The following is a 23,799-nucleotide window of genomic DNA, read 5'->3' on the forward strand; positions in this document are numbered from 1 at the left end:
AAAGGGACTCATTAATAGTTACAGAACCAGGCCAGGTGTGGTAGCTCACACCTGTAATCCCAGCACTTTGGGAAGCTGAGGTGGGCAAATCACGAGGTCAGGAGTTCGAGACCAGCCTGACCATGTTGGTCAGAGAAACCCCATCTCTACTAAAAATACAAAAATTAGCCAGGCATGGTGGCGGGTGCCTGTAATCCCAGCTACTCGGGAGGCTGAGGCAGGAGAATTGCTTGAACCCAGGATGTGGAGGTTGTAGTGAGCTGAGATTGTGCCACTGCACTCCAGCCTGGGTGACAGAGCAAGATTCTGTCTCAAAAAAAAAAAAAAAAAAAAAAGCTACAGAACCAGCCTGGCCAACAGGGTGAAACTCCATCTCTACTAAAATACAAAAAAAGCCGGATGCCTAAAATTGCACCCTGTTCAACAGGCCCCTCTTAACCCCCTTCCCTGCTGTAGTCACCTCCTCAGCACGGACATGATTATCTAACACACCATACATTTTGCCTATTGACCTTGTTGATCATCTGTTTCATCCACCAGCATGGAAGCTCCACAGGACAGGCCTTTTTGCTGATTTAGGTCACTGCCACGTTCTTACCAACAGGAACAGTGCCTGGCTGAGATTTGGCACTCATTAAAGATGTGTGGACTCAAGGTGTTGAATGGGGGACTGGGAAATCTCACAGGAGCCTATTGTACTTTATTTTATTTTATTTTTGTTAGAGACAGGGCCTCACTCTGTTGCTCAGGCTGGAGTGCAGTGGTGCAAACGTAGCTCACTGCAGCCTCGAACTCACTGACTCAAGCCTCAGCCTCCCAAGTAGCTGGGACTACAGGCACATGCCACCACGCCCGGCTAATTTTTAAAAAAAATTGTGTAGGGATGGGGTCTCACTGTGTTGCCCAGGCTGATCTTCCCACCTCCGTCTCCCAAAGCATTGGGATTACAGGCATGAGCCACCTTGCCCAGCCCTGGGTGTGCTTTACAGGGGACTTGAGAATTAAACGGGTGTCTAACACTTGCGGGTGCATGACACAGAGGGATCTACGGTTTACGCGGAAAGCTAATGGGGGCAGGCGGGTTACTCACAGGCAGAGCACACGCTTGTGGACCTGCTACAGTGGGGGTGTATGGGCTATACTGGGGCCCACATGAAGATATAAAGGACCCTATGACGAGCACAGAGAATATATGGAGGTCTAAAAACATAACACAGGGAAACTGAGGGGGTTCTGGAAGCTTCTCTGTAAAGTAAAGAGAATCCTAAATCACTCTGGGCTGTCGGTAGATATGGGGCCTTGACATTGGTGGGGACACAGACTTACCCTTACCCTGGATAGGTGGCCTTAGGGGGCTGGGGAAACAGACATGAATTTTGGGTCAGCAACTCCAATAATTCTTTCCCCTCTCTGTCTCTGTCTCCCTCCATATGTCCCCACCTCTCCCCAGCACGTGTCCCTCCACCTGTGTGTACCCCCTGGCCCTCTCTACAGCTCCATCTGTGCCCCCTCTCCCCCACCTCTCTGGTTGGTCTTCCTCTCTCTGTCTCTCTGAATCTCTGACTCTCTCCATCCCTCTGTCGGCTTCCAGCAGCTCTCTCTCCCTCTCCCTGTCTGTTTTCCCGGCTTGCCATTCCTTCCTTCTCTTCTGTCCCTGTCCATCTCTGCCCTTCCTCCCTCTCTGCCTCAGCCTGTCTCTGGTGGTCTCCATCCCTCTTGCGTCTCTGCCTGTCTCCCGTCTCTGTGTCAGCCAGCATCTCTCTTTGTGTATCTCCATCTCTGCCCCATCTGTTGGGTCCTCTCTCTCTCTCTCCATCCTTCCCTCCATCCTCTCTCCTGCATCCTCCCACCTCCTCTCCATCCCTCCAGCTGGAGGCCCGCCCCCTGCCCCCCCTCGCTCCCCCTCCCCCCTCCGAAAGGGTTAACTTTGGGGAAGGGCCCGGAGTCCCCGGATGGTGATGTCAGCGTGCCGGAGAGAAAGGACGAGGTGGCGGGGGGAGGCGGAGAGGAGGAGGAGGCGGAGGAGAGAGGGCGCGTGGGGGGGCGGGGGGGACCTCGGCCTGCAGCATCCGCCGGCCGGCACCTCAGACCCCCCCGGCGGGGGGAGGCGCAGGAAGCGGGGGGCCGACCAGAAACGGGCTGGGGAGGGGGGGCCCCGCAGCCCCCCTGGGCCATGCTGACTCCCGGGGCCTGACCCCCCCGGGCCAGCCCCCCCTCCCCCAGCTCCGCGGCCCGCCGACTGGGGGGGGCCAGCCCAGCCCCCTGGGGACCCCCGGAGAGGTGGGGGGCAGCCGGGGGGGCCGGGACGGAGCGGTCGCCGGCCCCCACCGGAGAGACGGGGCGACCGGCCGCAGGGGGGGCGGCCGGGGGACCGGTCGGGCCGGGACCAAGGGCACCATGTCGTCCGGGGCCAAGGAGGGAGGTGGGGGCTCTCCCGCCTACCACCTCCCCCACCCCCACCCCCACCCGCCCCAGCACGCCCAATATGTGGGTCCCTATCGGCTGGAGAAGACGCTGGGCAAAGGACAGACAGGTGAGCCTAGCAGAAGGGGACACCTGGGGCGGGGGGCAGGGTGGAGGTGGCGGCAGAGGCGGGACTCAGGGTATTCAAATGGCAGGGGCTGGCTGCCCAGACCCCTGGGCCCCTCATAGAGAAGGGACTTGGGATTCAGACTCCTGGGTCCCTGGATGGAGGGGGTGGGGGGTGCAGACTCAGGTCCTGGAGGAGAGGGGCTGGGGGCCTGGACTCCTGGGTCTGAGGGAGGAGGGGCTGGGCACTGGACTGCTAGGTCTGAGGGAGGAGGGCCTGGGGGCCTGGACTCCTGGGTCTGAGGGAGGAGGGCCTGGGGGTCTGGACTCCTGGGTTTGAGGGAGGAGGGGCTGTGCTTGGACTCCAGAGTCTGAGGGAGGAGGGTCTGGTGGCCTGCACTCCTGGGTCTGAAGGAGAAGGGCTTGGTGGCCTGGACTCCAGGGTCTGAGGGAGGAGGGGCTGGGGGTCTGGACTTCTGGGTCTGAGGGAGGAGGGGACTGGGGTCCTGGACTTTTGGGTTTGAGGGAGGAGGGACTGCGGTCCTGGACTTTCAGGTCTGAGGGAGGAGGGCCTGGGGGCCTGGACTCCTGAGTATGAAGGAAGAGGGTCTGGGGTCTGGACACCTGGGTCTGAGGGAGGAGGGGCAGGGGTGCTGAACTCCTGGGTCTGAAGGAGGAGGGGCTGGGGGTCTGGACTCCTGAGTCTGAGGGAGGAGGGCAGTCGGAACCTTGAGTGTTGGGACAGGGAGTTTGGGGCCCCAGTGCTCCAGTCCCCATAGGGGCAGAGGCTGGAGGGGCTCCAGGGCCAGGGAGGGGATGGAGGCGGCCTGCGGAGTGGGGCCAGGCTGGGACCTGAGGTTCTTGCTGCAGTACAGCTGCAGACTGGGGTGGAGTGCATCCATCCTGGGAAACCTCTTCCCTCCCCACTGTCCTCTGGCCTCCAGCTCTCCAGGCAGCAGGTTGGGGTGACAGGGGCCGTGGGGCCTAGGACATTCTCCCCTTCTCTGGCATGCTGGCTCAGAGTGGGAAACAGGATGGAGGGTGGGAAGGTGGGCTGCAGCAGGCACGTCTCCTGGAGCGGCTGTGGAAAGGGCGTTCATCCTCTGCTGTTGCTGAACGCTGGCCACCGGCCGCGGCCTCCTTCCTGCCGGATGGATGGTGGGTGGAGGTGACATGGGAGCTGAATGCCCAGAGTCTCTATGAAGCTCAGGGCCAGAGCTGGCAGGAGTGGGGACCGACTGGGCCGTAACTGGGAGCTGAGACCCTAGGGAAAAGGAGAGGGTCAAAGCCCCAGATCCTGAGTGGTAAGAGTGTGAGGGTGTTGCTGACCTGAATTCCTGAGTTACAGGAGAAGAAGGGGTCAGACCTGGACTGGGTCTGAGGGAGGACGGGCTGGGCCTGGAGTGCTGGGTCTGAAGGAGGAGGGGCTGGGGGCCTGGAGTGCTGGGTCTGAGGGAGGAGGGGGCTGGAGGTCTGGAGTGCTGGGTCTGAGGGAGGAGGGGCTGGGGGCCTGGAGTGCTGGGTCTGAGGGAGGACGGGCTGGGCCTGGAGTGCTGGGTCTGAAGGAGGAGGGGCTGGGGGCCTGGAGTGCTGGGTCTGAGGGAGGAGGGGGCTGGAGGTCTGGAGTGCTGGGTCTGAGGGAGGAGGGGCTGGGGGCCTGGAGTGCTGGGTCTGAGGGAGGAGGGGGCTGGAGGTCTGGAGTGCTGAGTCTAAGAGAGGAGGGGCTGGGGGCCTGGAGTGCTGGGTCTGAGGGAGGAGGAGCTGGGCCTGTAGTGCTGGGTCTGAGGGAGGAGGGGCTGGGGACCTGGAGTGCTGGGTCTAAGGGAGGAGGAACTGGGGGTCTGGAGTGCTGGGTCTGAGGGAGGAGGAGCTGGGCCTGTAGTGCTGGGTCTGAAGGAGGAGGGGCTGGGGGTCTGGAGTGCTGGGTCTGAGGGAGGAGGAACTGGGGGTCTGGAGTGCTGGGTCTGAGGGAGGAGGAACTGGGGGTCTGGAGTGCTGAGTCTAAGGGAGGAGGGGCTGGGGGTCTGGAGTGCTGGGTCTGAAGGAGGAGGGGATGGGCCTGGACTCCTGGGTCTGAGGGAGGAGGGGGCTGGGGGTCTGGAGTGCTGGGTCTGAAGGAGGAGGGGATGGGGGTCTGGAGTGCTGGGTCTGAGGGAGGAGGAACTGGGGGTCTGGAGTGCTGGGTCTGAGGGAGGAGGAACTGGGGGTCTGGAGTGCTGGGTCTGAGGGAGGAGGGGCTGGGGACCTGGAGTGCTGGGTCTGAGGGAGGAGGAACTGGGGGTCTGGAGTGCTGAGTCTAAGAGAGGAGGGGCTGGGGGTCTGGAGTGCTGGGTCTGAGGGAGGAGGAACTGGGGGTCTGGAGTGCTGAGTCTAAAAGAGGAGGGGCTGGGGGTCTGGAGTGCTGGGTCTGAAGGAGGAGGGGATGGGCCTGGACTCCTGGGTCTGAGGGAGGAGGGGCTGGGGGCCTGGAGTGCTGGGTCTGAGGGAGGAGGGGGCTGGGGGACTGGATTCCTGGGTCTGAGGGAGGAGGGGCTGGGGTCTGGACTCCTGGGGCTGAGGGAGGATGGAATGGGGGCCTGGACTCCTGGGTCTGAGGGAGGAGGGGCTGGGGGTCTGGACGCCTGGGCCTGTAGCTTTAGGGGCTAGTCAGGGCTAGGTCTGTGGCTTTGGGGGCTCAGGTCCTGGAGTCGAGGGTCCTGAGGAGAGGTGTGGGCTAGGAGACCGGACATACCCTTGGTGTCTCTGTGCTGTCTGTTAGGGCTGCCATGAAGAGAAGACCCAGGAAGGCAGTTGAGGCTGGGGGTTCAGGAGAAGGTGGAGGGTGGTCTGGGGAGGGGGCAAATGTGAGACGATATTCATTGGGAGTCATAGGGTCTCCAAAAGATTGAAAAGCAGAGAATACAAGGAAGTGATGGAGAGAGACAGAGAAAGTGGGGGTGCGGGGGCTTGGAGGAGACAGACTCGGGGAGACCCGGTGAGGAAAGAATGCGCGGCAGGCGGGCTCCCCAGGACGGAGAGGGTGAGGGCCAGGGGGTGGCTGGCAGAGGAGAGGGGCACCTGGCTGGATGGACAGTCAGGAGGAACAGACTGGCAGGAGGGAGGGGAAGGGTGGTTTTGTGGGAGTGTGGGCTGTCAGCCCCAGGAGTTCAGGTCTGATGTGTTCAGGCCATTGTTAAACAGCCAGCCCAGGAGGAAGGAGCAAACAGGGTGGCCAAGGGGGGACATAGGCGCTGGGGACGAAGGGGACCCGGCGGAACACCCCACATTTTCACCCTGCTCCCCCAGGGCTGGTTAAACTCGGGGTCCACTGCATCACGGGTCAGAAGGTCGCCATCAAGATCGTGAACCGGGAGAAGCTGTCGGAGTCGGTGCTAATGAAGGTGTGTGCGCCTGCTGCAGTGTGCCTGTGGGTGGGGGGGACCTCCGGGGCTGAGGGCAGGGACGGGGCCTTGCTGACCTCTTTTCCCGTGTCCCCACCCCTCTTGACCCTCAGGTGGAGCGGGAGATCGCCATCCTGAAGCTCATCGAACACCCACATGTCCTCAAGCTCCACGACGTCTACGAGAACAAGAAATATTTGTAGGTATTTATAGACACCCAGCCCTACCCCATCCTCCCTCTCCAGGTTACCAGGGTGGGACTTCTCCAGAAACAGGGCCTAGGAGGGCCTGGGGGACCTGCAGCTCTCCAGGCTGGACCGCTGAAGGCCCAGTTCCTTGCCTGTTGCACAGGGAAGCCCCTGACACACAGGGAACCCCACTGTTGTCACACTGTGTTGGGCCTGAGGCCAAGGGCAACCATCCTCCTACCGTGTCCCCAGCTCTAGCTTCTCGCCCTGTGGCACTGCATGGAATGCGCTCTGCTAGACAAGCAGGGTGCCCTTGACCAGACCCAATCTGCTATGGGCAGATGCCTCCTGTTTGTAAGGCAAGGGGCCTAGCAAAGCCCAAAGGATCTTCCCAAACCCCCACTCTGGAGCACTGGAGAGCCCTCCTCCTCCCCCGGCATAACTTCGGGTGCCGTGGCTGAACACCCCAACAATGGGCCGCCTTAGGAGGCCTGAGTCAGTATCTCAAAGTCAATTACCCGCCAGGAAGGATGGGGGTGGGGGTCCAGCTGTCCAGACTCCAGAGAATGGGCCTCTTTGTCCAAACTCTGGTGACCCAAAGGACAGCTGGGCTGGGAAGCCGGAGAGGGGACAGCCCTCGTGCTCCCCCCGGCACCCAGTCCCCAGGATGAACTGACATCAGGTCCGTCGATGCTGGCGCAGGTTTCACCACACAGGAAGCTGTCTGCCCGGCGCTCATGGGACCTGCTCTCAGGCTTTCCCAGGTGTGGTGGTAGGGAGGGGCTATTGTCCGGACCGGCGCATGGTCGCTCCCACTCCACTCTTGGCGTAGGGAGGCAGGGCCATGGGAGTTTATGCTTCGGGCAGGAATCCCAGCCATCTAAGAGCTCATAGAAATTGAGCTTTTGGGGCCAGGCGCGGTGGCTCATGCCTGTAATCCCAACACTTTGGGAGGCCAAGATGGGCGGATTGCTTGAAGAGTTCAAGACCAGCCTGAGCAACATGGCAAAACCCTGTCTCTACAAAAAATACAAAAATTAGCCGGGCATGGTGGTGTGCACATGTAGCCCCAGCTACCTGGGGGACTGAGGTGGGAGGATTGCGTGATCCTGGTAGGTCGAGGCTGGAGTGAGCTGTTTTTGTGCTGTTGCACTCCAGCAGAGTGAGACCCTGTCTCAAAAAAAAAAAAAAAAAAAAAAAAAAAATTGAGCTTTTGTTTCCCAGAAGCTGATGGGAATTAGTTTTAACCTCCCAGAGCCTGATGGGATTTGGAGTCTAGAATCCAAATGGTTGATGGAGGCTGGGCGCAGTGGCTCACGCCTGTAATCCAGCACTTTGGGAGGCCAAGGCAGGTGGATCACGAGGTCAGGAGTTCAAGACCAACCTGGCCAAGATGGTGAAACCCCATCTCTACTAAAAATACAAAAAAATTAGCCAGGCGTGGTGGCAGGCACCTGTAATCTCAGCTACTTGGGAGGCTGAGGCAGAGAATTGCTTGAACCTGGGAGGTGGAGGTTATAGTGAGCTGAGATCACGCCACTGCACTCTAGCCTGAGCGACAGAGTGAGACTCTGTCTCAAAAAAAACAACAACTATAAAACTTGGGAGTTTGAGACCAGTCTGGCCAACATGGCCAAACCCCATCTCTACTAAAAATACAAAAATTAACTGAGTGTGGTGGTACACCTGTAGTCCTACCTACTTGGGAGGCTGAGGTGGGAGAATTGCTTGAACCTGGGAGGCAGAGGCTGCACTGAGCCAAGATTGTGCCACTGCATTCCAGTGTGGGCGACAGAGCAAGACTCTGTCTCAAAAAAAAAAAAAACTCCAAACAACAACAACAACAAAAAAAATGGTTGATGGAAACTGGAACCCCGTGTCCCAGAGGCTTATGGGAAGTGGGTTTTGGGTGTTTTTGTTGTTTTGTTTTTTTGAGACAGAGTTTTGCTCTTGTTGCCCAGGCTGGAGTGCAATGGCTCGATCTCGGCTCACCACAACCTCCACCTCCTGGGTTCAAGTGATTCTCCTGCGTCAGCCTCCCGAGTGGCTGGGATTAGAGGCACGCACCACCACGCCCAGCTAATTTTGTATTTTTAGTAGAGACGGGGTTTCACCATGTTGGTCAGGCTGGTCTCGAACTCCTGACCTCAAGTGATCCACCCACTTCGGCCTCCCAAAGTGCTGGGATTACAGGCATAAACCACCGTGTCCGGCCAGAAGTGGGAGTTTTTAACTTCTAGGTGCTGATGGGAGTTGTCGTCTGTTGCCTCACAGAAGCTGGCTTGGACTGGTGCAACCTTGCAATCGTTAATATTCGAAAATGAATTCAAATTTGAGTTTCCTCACTCCAGAGGGAATTAGAGGCTTGGCTTTCTAGGGGCTAATAGGAGTAGGGTTATCTTCACTTCCCAGGGTCCTATAAGAATTGGGGTCTTTGACCTTCAGGTGCTAATAGAGTCGCCTTATCTCCTGAAACCATTACGAGTCAAAGTGTTGGTTCCCCTCTGAAGCTGACATGGGAGGCTCTACTGCCCAGGGCTAATGGGACTTGAGTTTGGTTTCCTAGAGGCTGGTGGAAACTGGAGTCACTTCCTCCCAGGGAGTGATGGGAACTGGAGTCTCCTCCTCCCAGGAATTGATGGGAACTGGAGTCTCTTCCTCCCAGGGACCCATGGGAATTGGAGTCTCTTTCTCCCAAGGATCATGGGAATTGGAGTTCTCTGCCACCAGGGGCCAGTGGAAGTGGGAGACCAGGCCCTTTGGTCCTCCACATGCCCCTTCCAGCCCTCTGCCCCCTCTATATCCTTTAGGTACCTGGTTCTGGAGCACGTCTCGGGGGGTGAGCTATTCGACTACCTGGTAAAGAAGGGGAGACTGACACCCAAGGAGGCCCGAAAGTTCTTCCGCCAGATTGTGTCTGCGCTGGACTTCTGCCACAGCTACTCCATCTGGTGAGTGGGCAGCTTGAGGGGGAGGAGAGGCTAAGGGCTGCCCAGCAGACAGGCCCTTGGGGGCATGTGGAGGGCTGAGCAAAAGCCATGTGGTCGGCCCCCAAACCTTTGTCCCATTGAGACATAACTCATACACCAGAAAATTCCTCCTTTTAGAGTGTGTAATTCAGTGGTTTTTGATATATTTGCAGTGGTCTACATCTGCCACTGTGGAATTTTAGAACATTTTCTCACCCTGTACCCATTAAGTAAGCAGTCACTCCCCATTCCCCTCCTGCCCCCAGCCCCCGGCAACCTATGTTCTGTCTGTATGGATTTACCTATTCTAGACGTTTTATATAAATGGAATCATACAATACATGGCCCTTTTTGTATTGTTTTGTTTTGTTTTTGAGATGGAGTTTTGCTCTTGTTGCCCAGCAGGAGTGCAATGGTGTGATCTTGGCTCACTGCAACCTCTGCCTCCCAGGTTCAATTGATTCTCCTGCCTCAGCCTCCGGAGTAGCTGGGATTACAGGTGCACACCACTACACCTGGCTAATTTTGTATTTTTTTAGTAAAGTCGGGGTTTCACCATGTTGGCCAGGCTGGTCTCGAACTCCTGACCTCAGGTGATCTGCCCACCTAGGCCTCCCAAAGTGCTAGGATTACAGGCGTGAGCCACCACTCCCGGCCTCTTTGACCATGTTTAATTCAGTTATTTTTTAAAATTTGATTTAGTCTTTTTATTATTGATTTGTAACAATTTTTTATTCTAGGAACAAGAGATTACTCTAGGAACAAAATTATTCCTAAAAATTATTCTGTATGATGACAGCAAGAACGAGGGGGAAAATTTAACAAAGAAAAAAAGAATTGTTTATTGTAGATGCAAGTCTTTAATCAGTATACATTTTTAAATTATTTTCTCCAAGTCTGTGCCATGTTTTTACATTTTTATAACAGTGTTGTGAAAAGCAAAAGATTTTTCATTTTGATAAATTCCAGTTTGTTGATTTTTTTATTTTACACCTCATGCTTTTTCTTTTTCTTTTTCTTTTTCTTTTTTCTTTTTTTGAGACGGAGTCTCGCTCTGTCGCCCAGGCTGGAGTGCAGTGGCGCGATCTCGGCTCACTGCAAGCTCCGCCTCCCGGGTTCACGCCATTCTCCTGCCTCAGCCTCCCGAGTAGCTGGGACTACAGGCACCCGCCACCACCCACGGGTAATTTTTTGTATTTTTAGTAGAGACGGGGTTTCACCATGTTAGCCAGGATGGTCTCGATCTCCTGACCTCGTAATCCGTCCGCCTTGGCCTCCCAAAGTGCTGGGATTACAGGCGTGAGCCACCGCGCCCGGCCTACACCTCATGCTTTTTCTGTCCTATTTAAGAAACTTTTGCCCAACTCAACGTCACTAAGGTCTTGTATATTTTCTAGAAGTTGTATAGTTTTAGCTCTTGCATTTAGGTCTGGCATCCATTTCAAGTTAATTTTTGTATATGGTGTGAAGTAAGGGTTGAGTAAGGGTTATTTATTTATTCATTTATTTTTAGTTTAGTTTAGTTCTTGAGACAGGGTCTTGCTATGTTGCCCAGGCTTGTCTCAAACTCCTGGGCTCAAGGCGTGAGCCACTGCGCCTGGCCTATATGTCCACTTTTAAAGATTTTTTTTTTGGCTGGGCATGGTAGCACATGCCTGTAATCCCAGCACTTTGGGAGGCCAAGGCAGGCAGATCACCTGAGCTCAGGAGTTCGAGACCAGCCTGGGCAACAAAGTGAGATCCCCCCATCTCTCCAAAAAATAAAAATAATTAGCTGGATGTGGTGGCGTGTGCCTGTGGTCCCAGCTACTTGGGAAGCTGTGGTAGGAGGATTGCTTGAGCCCAGGAGGTTGAGGCTGCAGTGAGGCAACAGAGTGAGACCCTGTCTCAAAAAAAAGAAGTTATTATTTTTTTCATTGAATTGACTTTAGCCTCCAAATCAGATATTAAATGTGCAACGTTTTTATAACTGTTAAGGTACAAAATGAATGCCTCCATCTTTTAGCCTCCTTCATTTGCACATCTCTCTCACTAAGATGTGTTTTGGAGATGGGGTGAGGATCACGGTAGAGGGACTCAGACTTGGGGTAAAGCTTGTTGATAAAAAGGCCACCTACTTAAATTTTCGGTTTTTGTCTTTTTTTATTTTTTGAGACGGAGTCTCGCTGTCACCCAGGCTGGAGTGCAATGGCACGATCTCAGCTCACTGCAACCTCCACCTCCCAGGTTCAAGCGATTCTCCTGTCTCAACCTTCCGAGTACCTGGGACTACAGGCACCCGCCACCATGCCCGGCTAATTTTTTGTATTTTTAGTAGAGATGGGGGTTTCACCATGTTGGCCAGGCTGGTCTCGAACTCCTGACCTCAGGTGATCCACCCACCTCGGCCTCCTGAAGTACTGGGATGACAGGCGTGAGCCACCGCACCTGGCCCTGTTTAAATTTTCCACGCCTTCCTGTTGACAAGATTGTCAAAACCCTGATATTGAAACCCTGGCCTCTAGGGGGAGATATTCAATGTATTTAACAAGTATGACCCAGTTAATGGCCAGGCCAAATGGAAACTGCAGAATCCTACACTCCCTCTCTCCCCAGACACCAACCCTTAAACCTTGAGGAGTTTGGCTCAGGGGTGGGAAGGTCCCAAGACAGGAACCAAGGATTTTAAGAACCAGCTGCATATCAGCTTTACCTCAAAATAGCTCACTTTGTACATATTCAAATACTTACAGATAAACTAATATGACGTCTGGGATGTCCTACAAACTAATTTGGGTTGGGGAGGAGTATGTAAGGGACAGAGATGAGATCAGATTTGCCCTAAGCTGATCATGGATGAAGCTGGGCGATGGGTAAGTGAGGCTTCCTCTTACTTTCTCTCCAGTTTTGGGCACGTTTGTGATTGTCTATTATAAAAAGTTTCCAGGCCGGGCGCGGTGGCTCACGCCTGTAATCCCAGCATTTTGGGAGGCCGAGGCAGGTGGATTACCTGACGTGAAGAGTTCGAGACCAGCCTGGCCAACATGGTGAATCCCTGTCTCTACTGAAAATACAAAAATTAGCTGGGCGTGGTGGCACATGCCTATAATCCCAGCTACTCGGGAGGCTGAGGCAGGAGAATTGCTTGAGCCCAGGAGACGGAGGTTGCAGTGAGCCATGATCGTGCCACTGCACTGCAGCCTGGTCGACAGAGTGAGACTCTGTCTCAAAAAAAAAATAGAAAAGTTTCCAAAGCCGGACGTGGTGATGCACGCCTGTGGCTCCAGCTACTCAACAGGCTGAGGCCAGAGGATCACTTGAGCTGGGGAGGTCAAGGCTGCAGCGAGCTATGACTGTGGTACTGCACTCCAGGCCGGGCAACAGAAAGGGACCCCAGCTCTAAACATACACTTGATCTTAGCCAAAAGGCCGAGAAGCAATGCCCATCTCTAAAAATAAAAAACAAAATAGGCCGGGCGCGGTGGCTCACCCCTGTAATCCCAGCACTTTGGGAGGCCAAGGCAGGTGGATCACCTGAGGTCGGGAGTTCAAGACCAGCCTGGCCAACATGGTGAAACTCTGTCTCTACTAAAAATACAAAAATTAGGCCTGGCGCGGTGGCTCATGCCTGTAATCCCAGCACTTCTTGAACCCGGGAGGTTGTGGTGAGCCGAGATCACGCCATTGCACTCCAGCCTAGGCAACAGAGCGAGACTTCGTCTCAAAAAAAATAAAAATACAAAAATTAGCTGGGTGTGGTGGCACACGCCTGCAATCCCAGCTACTCAGGAGGCTGAAACAGGAGAATCACTTGAACCCAGGATGCGGAGGTTGCAGTGAGCCGAGATCATGCCACTGCACTTCAGCCTGGGTGATAGAATGAGACTCCATCTCAATAAATAAATAAATAAATAAATAAATAAATAAATAAATAAGGCTGGGCGCTGTGGTTCACACCTGTAATCCCAGCACTTTGAGAGGCCAAGGCGGGCGGATCACGAGGTCAGGAGCTCAAGACCAGCCTGGCCAGCATAATGAAACCCCGTCTCTACTAAAAATACAAAAATTAGCCGGGCGTGGTGGTGCGGCCTGTAGTCCCAGCTACTCGGGAGGCTGAGGCAGGAGAATCACTTGGACCCAGGAGACAGAGGTTGCAGTGAGCCGAGATCATGCCACTGCACTCCAGCCTGGGAGACAGAGCGAGATTCCATCCCAAAAATAATAATAATAATAAAAAATACATACATACATACTATAAAAAATTAAAAATTTTTAAAAAGACCAAAATTAATGAATGATAATAAATGGTCTCTCATCTCCTAAAAATCCAAAAAGTATGCAGAAGTGTTCCACTGTGAGAGCCAGTCAGTGGGGCCTGGGCCTCCTGGGAGGAAGGAAGAGGCCTGAGTCCCACCTGGCTGTCTCAGCCACAGAGACCTAAAGCCCGAGAACCTGCTTTTGGATGAGAAAAACAACATCCGCATTGCAGACTTCGGCATGGCGTCCCTGCAGGTGGGGGACAGCCTCCTGGAGACCAGCTGCGGGTGAGTGGGTACTGGGCTCCCGAGACCCTGGGCAGGGGTTTAGAAGCTGGCTGGAGGCTCACATCAGCTCTCTCCCTCAGGTCCCCCCATTATGCGTGTCCAGAGGTAATTAAGGTGAGTGAGGGGCAGATAGAGGGGAGAGGGGTGGAGGCAGCAGTGAGGAGCGATGAAGTCACAACTGGCTTTCCCTTCCAGGGGGAAAAATATGATGGCCGCCGGGCAGACATGTGGAGCTGTGGAGTCATCCTCTTCGCCCTGCTCGTGGTAAGGCGCCCTCACCTCTCCTGTCATTTCTAGATCAATCCCACCTGGTGGGAGCATAGGACAGTAGCTTCCATCCTCAGGTCATCTCCTGAATTTATTTATGAATTTTATTTATTTATTTATTTTGAGACAGAGTCTTGCCCTGTCACCTAGGCTGGAGTGCAGTGGCATGATGTCAGCTCACTGCAACCTCTGCCTCCCAGCTTCAAGCAATTCTCCTGCCTCAGCCTCCCAAGTAGCTGGGATTGCAGGCGCCCACCACCACTTCCAGATAATTTTTGAATTTTTAGTAGAGACAGGGTTTCGCCATATTGGCCAGGCTGGTCTCCAACTCCTGACCTCAGGTGATCCACCCGCCTCTGCCTCCCAAAGTGCTGGGATTACAGGTGTGAGCCACTGAACCCGGCCTATTTATTTATGTATTTTGAGACAGAGTCTTGCTCTGTTGCCCAGGCTGGAGTGCAGTGGTGCAGTCTTGGCTCACTGCAACCTACGCCTCCCGGGTTCAAGCTATTCTCCTGCCTCAGCTTCCCGATTAGCTGGGACTACAGGTACCTGCCACCACGCTTGGCTAATTTTTGTATCTTTAGTAGAGACGGGGTTTCACCATGTTGGCCAGGTTGGTTTTGAACTCCTGGCCTCAAGTGATCCACCCTCCTCGGCCTCCCAGAATGCTGGGATTACAAGTATGAGCCACCGTGCCCGGCAGCTGAATTTATTTTATTTTTATTTTATTTTATTTTTTTGAGACAGGATCTCTCTCTGTCGCCCAGGCTGGAGTGCAGTGGCACCATCACAGCTCACTGCAGTCTCAATCTCCCAGGCTCAAGCAGTCCTCCCACCTCAGCCTCCCGAGCAGCTGGGATTATAGGCTCTTGCCAACACGCCCAGCTAATTTTTGTATTTTTCACAGAGACAGGGTTTCGCCTTGTTTCCCTGGTCGGTCTCAAACTCCTGGGCTCAAGTGATCTGCCCACCTCAGTCTCCCAAAGTGTTGGGATTACATGCGTGAGGCCACCGAACCCAGCTCATCTCTCGAATATTTCACTGGTAATGGGAAAGATACTACATTAACCAACAGACCAAGATCCTGGAGTTCCCCCACTCTGTGCGGAGCTAACCTTTTCATTCACAGAACTGTGGGTTAAAAAGATAAAAGAACTATGGGATAGTCTCCAGGAAGAACCCCAGAAAGGAACAAGTCATCCAGGAGCACCTGGAGGGCTTGATGCAATGACTGTTTACCAGCTGATTCTAGGGCATTGTGATACTGTAATAACAAGTATAACCAGGCTGGGCGCGGAGGCTCACACCTGTAATCCCAGCACTTCAGGAGGCCGAGCGGAGGCAGATCACCTGGGGCCAGATGTTTGAGACCAGCCTGGCCAACACGGTGAAACCCCATCTCTACTAGAAATACAAAAACTAGCCGGGCTTGGTGGCGCATGCCTGTAGTCCCAGCTACTCAGGAGGCTGAGGCAGGAGAATCGCTTGAACCCAGGAGGTGGAGTTTGCAATGAGTTGAGATCGCGTCACTGCACTCCAGCCTGGGCGACAGAGTGAGACCCTATCTAAAAAAATATATATATAGCCAGATCGTAGGCTATCAGCCCTGCTCCTACCACAGGGCCTTTCTGCCTGGGACACTCTGCTACCTATTAGCCTTGTTGCTCACCTAGTTCATATCTAGACTTCTTCAAGCTCTCTGCTCAGTTGTCACATTTCCAGGAAGCTTCCCCTGCCCCCGCTCTTCCTCCCCACTCCTGTAAGGTCAGACCCCCCTGTGGTAGGCTCCCTTCTTCCTGGCAACGATCAGAGTTGTCGCTGTGCATTTTGTTGCCTAATTCGTTGAGTGGCATCTCCCTTCCTTTCTGTATCATCAACTCCCTGAGGTCAGGGCCGATGTCTGGGGCATTTGTCTCTGTGTGTTTTATTTCATTTTGCTGGCTTGCCTTTGCAAACCTAAAGTTGACACACGTAAGTCCCCAGTGAACACCTGTAGTGAGAATAAATCAGCAGTTGTCCGGGCTCAATGACTCACGCCAGTAATCCCAGCACTTTGGGAGGCCAAGGTGGGAGGATTGCTTGAGCCCAGGAGTTCAAGACCAGCCTGGGCAACATAGCAAGCAAGACCCCATCTCAAAAGAAAGTTAAGAAATTAGCCAGGCATGGCCGGGCGCGGTGGCCCACACCTGTAATCACAGCACTTTGGGAGGCCGAGGTGGGCGGATCACAAGGTCAGGGGATCGAGACCATCCTGGCTAACGTGGTGAAACCCCGTCTCTACTAAAAATACAAAAAAATTAGCCGGGCGTGGTGGCGGGCGCCTGTAGTCCCAGCTACTCGGGAGGCTGAAGCAGGAGAATGGTGTGAACCCAGGAGGCGGAGCTTGCAGTGAGCCGAGATCATGCCACTGCACTCCAGCCTGGGTGACAGAGCGAGTCTCCGTCTCAAAAAAAAAGAAAACAAAAATTAGCCAGGCATGGTGGCACGTGCCTGTAGTCCCAGTTACTCAGGAGGCTGAGGTGGGAAGATTGCTTGAGCCCTGGAGGTCAAGGCTGTAGTGAGCCATGATCATGCCACCGAACTCCAGCCTGGATGACAGAGTGACACTTCGTCTCAAAAATAAATAAATAAATAAATAATAAGTAGAAAAGAAAAAGAATACATAAGTTTTTTTGTTTGTTTGTTTGTTTGTTTTTGAGACGGATTCTTGCTCTGTCACACATGATGGAGTGTAGTGGCGCCATCTCGGCTCACTGCAACCTCCACCTCCTGGATTCAAGCGATTCTCCTGCCTCAGCCTCCCAAGTAGCAGGGACTACAGGCATGTGCCACCACGCCTGGCTAATTTTTGTATTTTTAGTAGACATGGGGTTTCACCATTTTGGCCAGGCTGGTCTCGAACTCGACCTCTGCCCGCCTCTTCCTCCCAGAGTGCTGGGATTACAGGTGCGAGCCACCGCGCCCAGCCATAAGCAGTTTTTTTAATGTCAGGCACTGTTCCGATCATGTTATTTCACACAATTCCCTCAGCAGTCCCAGAGAGGGGAAGTGACTGGCCCACGGGCAGGCAGCTGATAAGCCGCAGGCCTGGGGTCAGTCCTTGGTCTCTTAACCACCAGGCTACATAACAGATACTAAGGGCAATGAGGCCAGCTCCAAGCTGCCTTCCTGGGGCTCACCACTCCATGGGGAGAGCAGCCGAGGTGCTCTGGAGACCAGCTAAGAATGTTCAGAACTCAGCCCTTCTTCACTTGGTGGCTAAAAGCCTGGTTCTGGAGCCCATCCAGCCGAGTTCCAATCACTGCTCCCTTTCCCTGAGCTAGCCAGTCACCTTCCCTCAGTGTCCTCATCTGCACCATGGGAATACACATCATACCTATCATGGTAAGGGTTTTATTTTCATTTTTATTTTATTTATTTATTTTTTCATTTTGAGACGGAGTTTCGCTCTTGTCGCCCAGGCTGGAGTGCAATGGTGCGATCTTGGCTCACTGAAACCTCCGCCTCCCAGGTTCAAGATTCTCCTGCCTCAGCCTCCCGAGTAGCTGGGATTACAGGCACCTGCCACCACGCCTGGCTAATTTTTTTGTATTTTTAGTAGAGATGGGGTTTCTCCATGTTGGCCAGGCTGGTCTCGAACTCCTGACCTCAGGTGATCCACCCGCCTCAGCTTCCCAGAGTGCTGGGATTACAGGTGTGAGCCACTGCCCCCAGCCCACTGTGAGGGTTTAAATTAAATGCTGCACGTGAAGCCCCTGGCACAATGCTTGATGATTATTATTAGTAGTTTATTCTTTTTTGTTGTTTCTTCTTCTTTTTTTTTTTTTTTTTGAGATGAAGTCTTAGTCTTGCTCTGTAGCCCAGGCTGGAGTGCAATGGCTTGATCTTGTTCGCGGCAACCTCCACCTCCTGGGTTCAAGTTATTTCTGGCTAATTTTTGTATTTTTAGTAGAGATGGGGTTTCACCATGTTGGCCAGGCTGGTCTTGAACTCCTGACCTCAAGTGATCTGCCCACCTCAGCCTTCCAAAGTGCTGGGATTACAGGCATGAGCCACCGCACCTGGCCTAGTAGTTTATTCTTGTTCCAATAGTTCCTCATCATTTGCAGATTCCATATTTGCAAATTTGCCTGTCTGTCAAAATGTATCTCTAACCCAAAATAGTCCTGGAGGTGCTTTCACAGTCATTGGCAGACATGCCCAGAGCAGGGGAAACCTGAGCCGCCCACCCAAGGTGCAGGTTCCCGGCTGAGGTCAAACAAAGTGACCCTGTTTCAGCTCTCATCCTGTAAACAATCCCCCTTTCACCACCTATTTTGTGTCACCTATTTTGTGTTTTTCGCATTTTTGTGTTGTTGGTGGCAATTTCGTTGTTTAAAATGGCCATGAAGCCAAGTGCTTCTGAAGTGCCGTCTGGTGTTCCTAAGCGCGGGAGGCTGTGATGTCCCTTCTGGAGAAAGCCCCTCTGATGGGTGTGCTTTGTTCAGGAATGACTTGTAGTGCTGCTGGCCGTGAGTTCCGCGTCAATGACACAGTGCATATGAAAGGTGTCTTTAGGCTGGGTGCGGTGGCTCACGCCTGTAATCCCAACACTTTAGGAGGCTGAGGCGGGCAGATCACGAAGTCAGGAGTTCGAGACCAGCCTGGCCAACACAGTGAAACTCCGTCTTTACTAAAAATACAAAAATTAGCCCGGCGTGGTGGCAGGCGCCTGTAATCCCAGCTACTCAGGAGGCTGAGGCAGGAGAATCGCTTGAACCCGGGAGGTGGAGGTTGCAGTGAGCCGAGGTCGTGCCACTGCACTCCGGGCTACAGTGCTAGACTCCGTCTCAATAAAAAAAGAAAAGTGTCTTTAAACAGAAACACATACAAACAAGGTTATGTAATGACTGGTTGACAAAAATGTGACGAGAGGGTCAAAGGAACCTTACTAACTATAGTTCCTCCAGTAGCCGTGACTCGTTCACTAGTTGAGAGTTTGCAGTGACTTTATAGAACAGAACTCTCGAGAATAACAAGAATCAACTGTATTGTTGTTATAATTTGTTTTGGCTTTTTTTTTTGGTTTGTTTTATTTTTGAGATGGAGACTTTCTCTGTCACCTAGGCTGGAGTGCAGTGGTGTGATCTCGGCTCACTGCAGCCTCCGCCTCCTGGGTTCAAGTAATTCTCCTGCCTCAGCCACCCGAGTAGCTGGGATTACAGGCGCCCGCCACTTTGCCCGGCTAAATTTTGTATTTTTAGTAGAGATGGGGTTTCACCACGTTGGCCAGGCTGGTGTCAAACTACTGAACTCAAGTGATCCTCGCCCCTTGGCCTCCCAAAGTGCTAGGATTACAGGTGTCAGCCACCGTGCCCAGCCTGTTGTTATAATATTTAATCCATACCGTACCCTTCCTGGCAGGATCATTATGTCCGTTTCACAGAGGAGAGGAAACTGAGGCTCTGTGCTTGAGCATCAGGCAACCAGAAGTCAAACCCAGGCTTCTGTACCCTAAGATCGGCATTCAGAGGTGCCTTCTCTGTATCTCCCCATTCTCCGTCCACAGGCCTCAGATACGAGGGGCAACTGGGAGCTTGCAACACCCAGAAAAGCCCTCAAAGGCTCACACCATCACCTCCCATGAGTCTTTGTCCATGGGGGGTCACCTTGGCTCCCCTCCAACCCTTGCCCTGGTGATTGGAAGCATTCCCTCCCGTCCCATATGATATGTTCGCTTGTTTGTTTCCTGTCCCCTCTGGAATGCAACTTCTCTGCTCATTCTACCACCTTTGCTGATGACTTGAGTGTCGAGTGTGTGTCAGGCAGTGTCCCAGGCCAACTCCAGGAGGGCAGGGATGTGATTTTGTCCCCTGCTTCATGGCTGGTGGCTACGTCAGAATACAGGATGTGGTGGGGTCTATGGTCAGTGCGTCACGGCAGCCAGCGCATAACAGGCCTGACTGTGGGCCCGGCACTGTCATGTACTAGGTCAGTTCATTCTGATGCAGTCCGTGAGGTGGGTGCTGTGACCACCCATCACCATTTTCAGAGCAGTGACTTGCCTGAGGTCATGCAGGTATAAGCCCCAGAGCAAGGATTCAAAGCAAGGCAGGGGACCAGGTGCAGTGGCTCACACCTGTAATCCCAGCACTTTGGGAGGCTGAGGCAGGCAGATCACCTGAGGTCAGGAGTTCAAGACCAGCCTGGCCAACGTGGTGAAACCCCATCTCTGCTAAAAATACAAAAATTAGGCTGGGTGTGGTGGCTCACGCCTGTAATCCCAGCACTTTGGGAGGCTGAGGCAGGTGGATCACTTGAGGTTGGGCATTCGAGACCAGCCTGGCCAACATGGTGAAACCCCGTCTCTATTAAAAATACAAAAATTAGCCGGGCGTAGTGGCATATGCCTGTAATCCCAGCTACTCGGGAGGTTGAGGCAGGAGGATCGCTTGACCCTGGGAGAGGCAGAGGTTGCAGTCAGCCAAGAACACCTCATTGCACATCAGCCTGGGCGACAAGAGCGAAACTCCATCTCAAAAAAGAAAGAAAGAAAAGAAAAGGTGTCAGCAGAGCCCTGCTTCCTCTGGAGGCTCTAGGGAAGGATCCTTCCTTGCCTCTTCTAGCTTCTGGTGTCCTTGGCGTTCCTTCAGTTGCAGCTGTATCACTCCCATCTCTGCCTCCATCATCACATGACTGTTCTCTGTGTCTGCGTCCTCCTCTCCTCTTATAAGGACACCAGTCATTGATTTAGGGCTCAGCCTCATTCAGGTCTCTGCTCCCATTGCACCTCCTGGGAGAAGCCTCACTCAGTCGCTCGTCATTGTATAGCTATTTGTTTGGAGCTGTGCAAGGGCAGAGGCCTGTTTTGTTCACTGCTGGATCCCTGACCCGTAACGGATGCTCACCTTTTGTTGAATGAGTGAATGAGAGAACCGTTTCGAAACTGCTGTGGGGGGAAAGCTGTCTAAAAGGAACAGCCTCCACGCTGCAATTCTAGCTTCGTAAGCGGGGCTCCAAGCTGCTGCTTGCCAAGTGCCTGCTGTGCCACGGACGAGCTAGGGGCCTTGGGCAAATTGCTGAGCCTCTCTGTGCCTCAGTTTCCCAGCCCGTAAGGTGGAGATCACCGTAGTTCCCCACCTCCAGTGCTTGTGGTGAGGGTGAAATGTGCTAATGAGGGGTCCTGGTTATCTCTTGCCCAGGGGGCTCTGCCCTTTGATGACGACAACCTCCGCCAGCTGCTGGAGAAGGTGAAACGGGGCGTCTTCCACATGCCCCACTTCATTCCTCCAGACTGCCAGAGCCTCCTGAGGGGAATGATCGAAGTGGAGCCCGAAAAAAGGCTCAGTGTGAGTTGTGGGGGGGACCGGCGGAGTGGGGAACAGTGGCCGATGAAGACAGAACCCCCTAGAAAAGTCATGGGGATGGGTTTCCAGAACCTGCTCGTCAGTCCCCAGGGTGACTGGGATCGCCAGCTGAGCCGCAGCCCAAGGTGCAGCACAGCTGCCGCTCCAAACTGGGGAGGGGGCTACGCAAGATTGGGGCGGGGAGCTCCAGGCAGCGGGAGGGCGCAGGAGTAAGGAGACGAACAGGATGCCACTGCGCATGCGGCAAAGTAATGCGGCCGGTCCGGGGTACACGGAGACGGCGCGTGCGCGGGGCGATGCACTCAGTCGCCACTAGAGGGCGATGCAATATGTCATCCTGCCCCCGGTGGGGTGGGCGGGGAGATGATCAGGGACCCCAAAACCACCCCAGTCTTTCATTGCGCGCCTACATGTGCGTACGACCTCACTTCTGCTTCTCTACGACTCACCACCCTCACAGCTGGAGCAAATTCAGAAACATCCTTGGTACCTGTGAGTATGGGGTAACTGGACTCTTGGGTCCCTGGCGGAAGTAGGGGAGGGGCCAAAGCAGTAGAAGCGGCTGGGAGGGGTGGGATGCCAGGGTTCCTGAGAGGCACCGGGCTAGGGACTCGGACTTATGGGTCCTGGGGGAAGAGGACACAGCTAGAGAAGGAGTCTAGGGGTCAGAGGCAGGAGGGGCTAAGCTAGGAGTCCAGGACTCCCAGGTTTGAGGGAAAAAGGGACTGGGGGCCTGGACTCCTGGATCCGAGGGAGGAGGGGCTGGGGGCCTGGACTTCTGGGTCTGAAGAAGGAGGGGCCGGGGGCCTGGACCCCTCGGTCGGAGGGAAAAGGGGCTGGAGGTCTGGACTCCTGGGTTTGAGATGGGGGGCGAGGTCTGGGGCGTCTGGATTCCTGGGTATGAGAGAGAAGGGGCCGGGGCCTGGACTCGGATTTCGGGGTCCGGGATCCTTGAGTCTAGAATGAAGAATGCTGAATCTCAGAAGCCCGGTTCCCAATAATGTTTCTCCACGTCCCCAGAGGCGGGAAACACGAGCCAGACCCGTGTCTGGAGCCAGCCCCTGGCCGCCGGGTAGCCATGCGGAGCCTGCCGTCCAACGGAGAGCTGGACCCCGACGTCCTAGAGAGCATGGCATCACTGGGCTGCTTCAGGGACCGCGAGAGGCTGCATCGCGAGCTGCGCAGTGAGGAGTAAGACCCCAAGACCCCTGCACCCGTGTACCCACGTGGGGCGAGCTGCAGCAGCTCCCTGCGCACATGCAGAGCGCTGGGCGAGGCACCTTGGCCTCTCATAGGGCATGCTTTGAAGCTCCCGCCTGGGAGTGATGGAACCAGTGGAGAAAACGGCCCAGAAACATGCTGAGAAAGTATTCATAGATGCTGCGACATAGTACTTACATATACATAGTACTTACAAATGGTTCTTGCCTGGATGTTAGGTGTTACAGTGTTATTATAATTGAGTGAAACACAGCTGAGATGTACCCTAAACCAGAGAAACTGACCATACTGATACCTAGAAAAAATGGAACCATGGGCGGAAATACAGGGAGCGGAGGAGACCTCCTCTGAGCATTGATGTTGGACCTCAGCCCTCTGCTACCTCTTTCCACCTTTCCCACCCGCTGCCTTAGGGAGAACCAAGAAAAGATGATATATTATCTGCTTTTGGATCGGAAGGAGCGGTATCCCAGCTGTGAGGACCAGGACCTGCCTCCCCGGAATGATGTTGGTGAGAAGGCAGGGCTAGGGGACCAGACACCTGGGTCTCGAGATGGGAAGAGGCTGGCCATGGGGACCCCAGATTCCCAAGGAAAGAAGGGGCTGCAGGCTCTGAGCTTCCAGCTTTAGACTGCTTGACTTGCTCTTTGACATTTATCAAAACCCCTCTCCACTCTAGGCCTGTTTCCCCATGTGTGCAGTTTCTGAGGCAGTTGTACACAGCTGGGCGAAACCATCTCTTGATTGGGTTGAAACTGTTGTCCCTCAGACCCCCCCCGGAAGCGTGTGGATTCCCCCATGCTGAGCCGTCACGGGAAGCGGCGACCAGAGCGGAAGTCCATGGAAGTCCTGAGCATCACCGATGCCGGGGGTGGTGGCTCCCCTGTACCCACCCGACGGGCCTTGGAGATGGCCCAGCACAGCCAGAGGTGGGAGCCCCTGTCCCTCCAGGAGGATCCACAATCCCTGGGTCTAGGAGTTCAAGATTCTAACCCCAGCTCTACCTCAAATGTGCTGTGTCCTTGGGACAATTCACCTCCCCTCTCTGGGCCTCATTTCCTCACCTGGAAGGACTGTAGAAGTGAGGGAACATCTGTGGTTTTTGAAACCCTCCCATCTGATTTTTTTTTTTTTAATCTATCCTGGAAACAGATCCCGTAGCGTCAGTGGAGCCTCCACGGGTCTGTCCTCCAGCCCTCTAAGCAGCCCAAGGGTAAGGCCAGGTCCCCAGTGGGATTTAAGAAGGAGAAAGGGGTGGAGACATGGAGCAAAGATCGAGTAGCAGAAACTACAATTCCTGTGCAGTCTTGAGACTTGCTTCTTTGTCCCTGGAGGGCCAAAGACCCAAGGCCTCCAAAGTATTTTGGTCCATT

The 23,799-nt window shown here is 54.2% G+C and overlaps 1 protein-coding gene across 2 annotated transcripts in view; it reads left to right on the forward strand.

Moving 5' to 3' along the window:
* Nucleotides 1–1,949: 1,949 nt before the first annotated feature.
* Nucleotides 1,950–23,799, forward strand: part of BRSK1 (BR serine/threonine kinase 1) — a 30,156-nt gene continuing 8,306 nt past the window's right edge. Inside the window, exons 1-13 of one of the 2 annotated variants that reach the window (XM_031007513.3) lie at nucleotides 1,950–2,533; nucleotides 5,815–5,909; nucleotides 6,023–6,108; nucleotides 8,908–9,048; nucleotides 13,473–13,589; nucleotides 13,670–13,703; nucleotides 13,785–13,853; nucleotides 21,041–21,187; nucleotides 21,666–21,697; nucleotides 22,226–22,396; nucleotides 22,840–22,937; nucleotides 23,196–23,355; nucleotides 23,579–23,639. In XM_031007513.3, the coding sequence (XP_030863373.1) occupies nucleotides 2,398–2,533; nucleotides 5,815–5,909; nucleotides 6,023–6,108; nucleotides 8,908–9,048; nucleotides 13,473–13,589; nucleotides 13,670–13,703; nucleotides 13,785–13,853; nucleotides 21,041–21,187; nucleotides 21,666–21,697; nucleotides 22,226–22,396; nucleotides 22,840–22,937; nucleotides 23,196–23,355; nucleotides 23,579–23,639 (1,347 nt within the window). In that variant the 5' untranslated portion in view covers nucleotides 1,950–2,397. Of the gene's footprint in view, nucleotides 2,534–5,814; nucleotides 5,910–6,022; nucleotides 6,113–8,907; nucleotides 9,049–13,472; nucleotides 13,590–13,669; nucleotides 13,704–13,784; nucleotides 13,854–21,040; nucleotides 21,188–21,665; nucleotides 21,698–22,225; nucleotides 22,397–22,839; nucleotides 22,938–23,195; nucleotides 23,356–23,578; nucleotides 23,640–23,799 lie in introns of those variants that run through there. The other variant, XM_031007514.3, reaches the window with a different exon arrangement.

The sequence above is a fragment of the Gorilla gorilla genome, chromosome 20 (assembly GCF_029281585.2).
Source record: "Gorilla gorilla gorilla isolate KB3781 chromosome 20, NHGRI_mGorGor1-v2.1_pri, whole genome shotgun sequence".
In the NCBI taxonomy this organism is placed as follows: domain Eukaryota; kingdom Metazoa; phylum Chordata; class Mammalia; order Primates; family Hominidae; genus Gorilla; species Gorilla gorilla.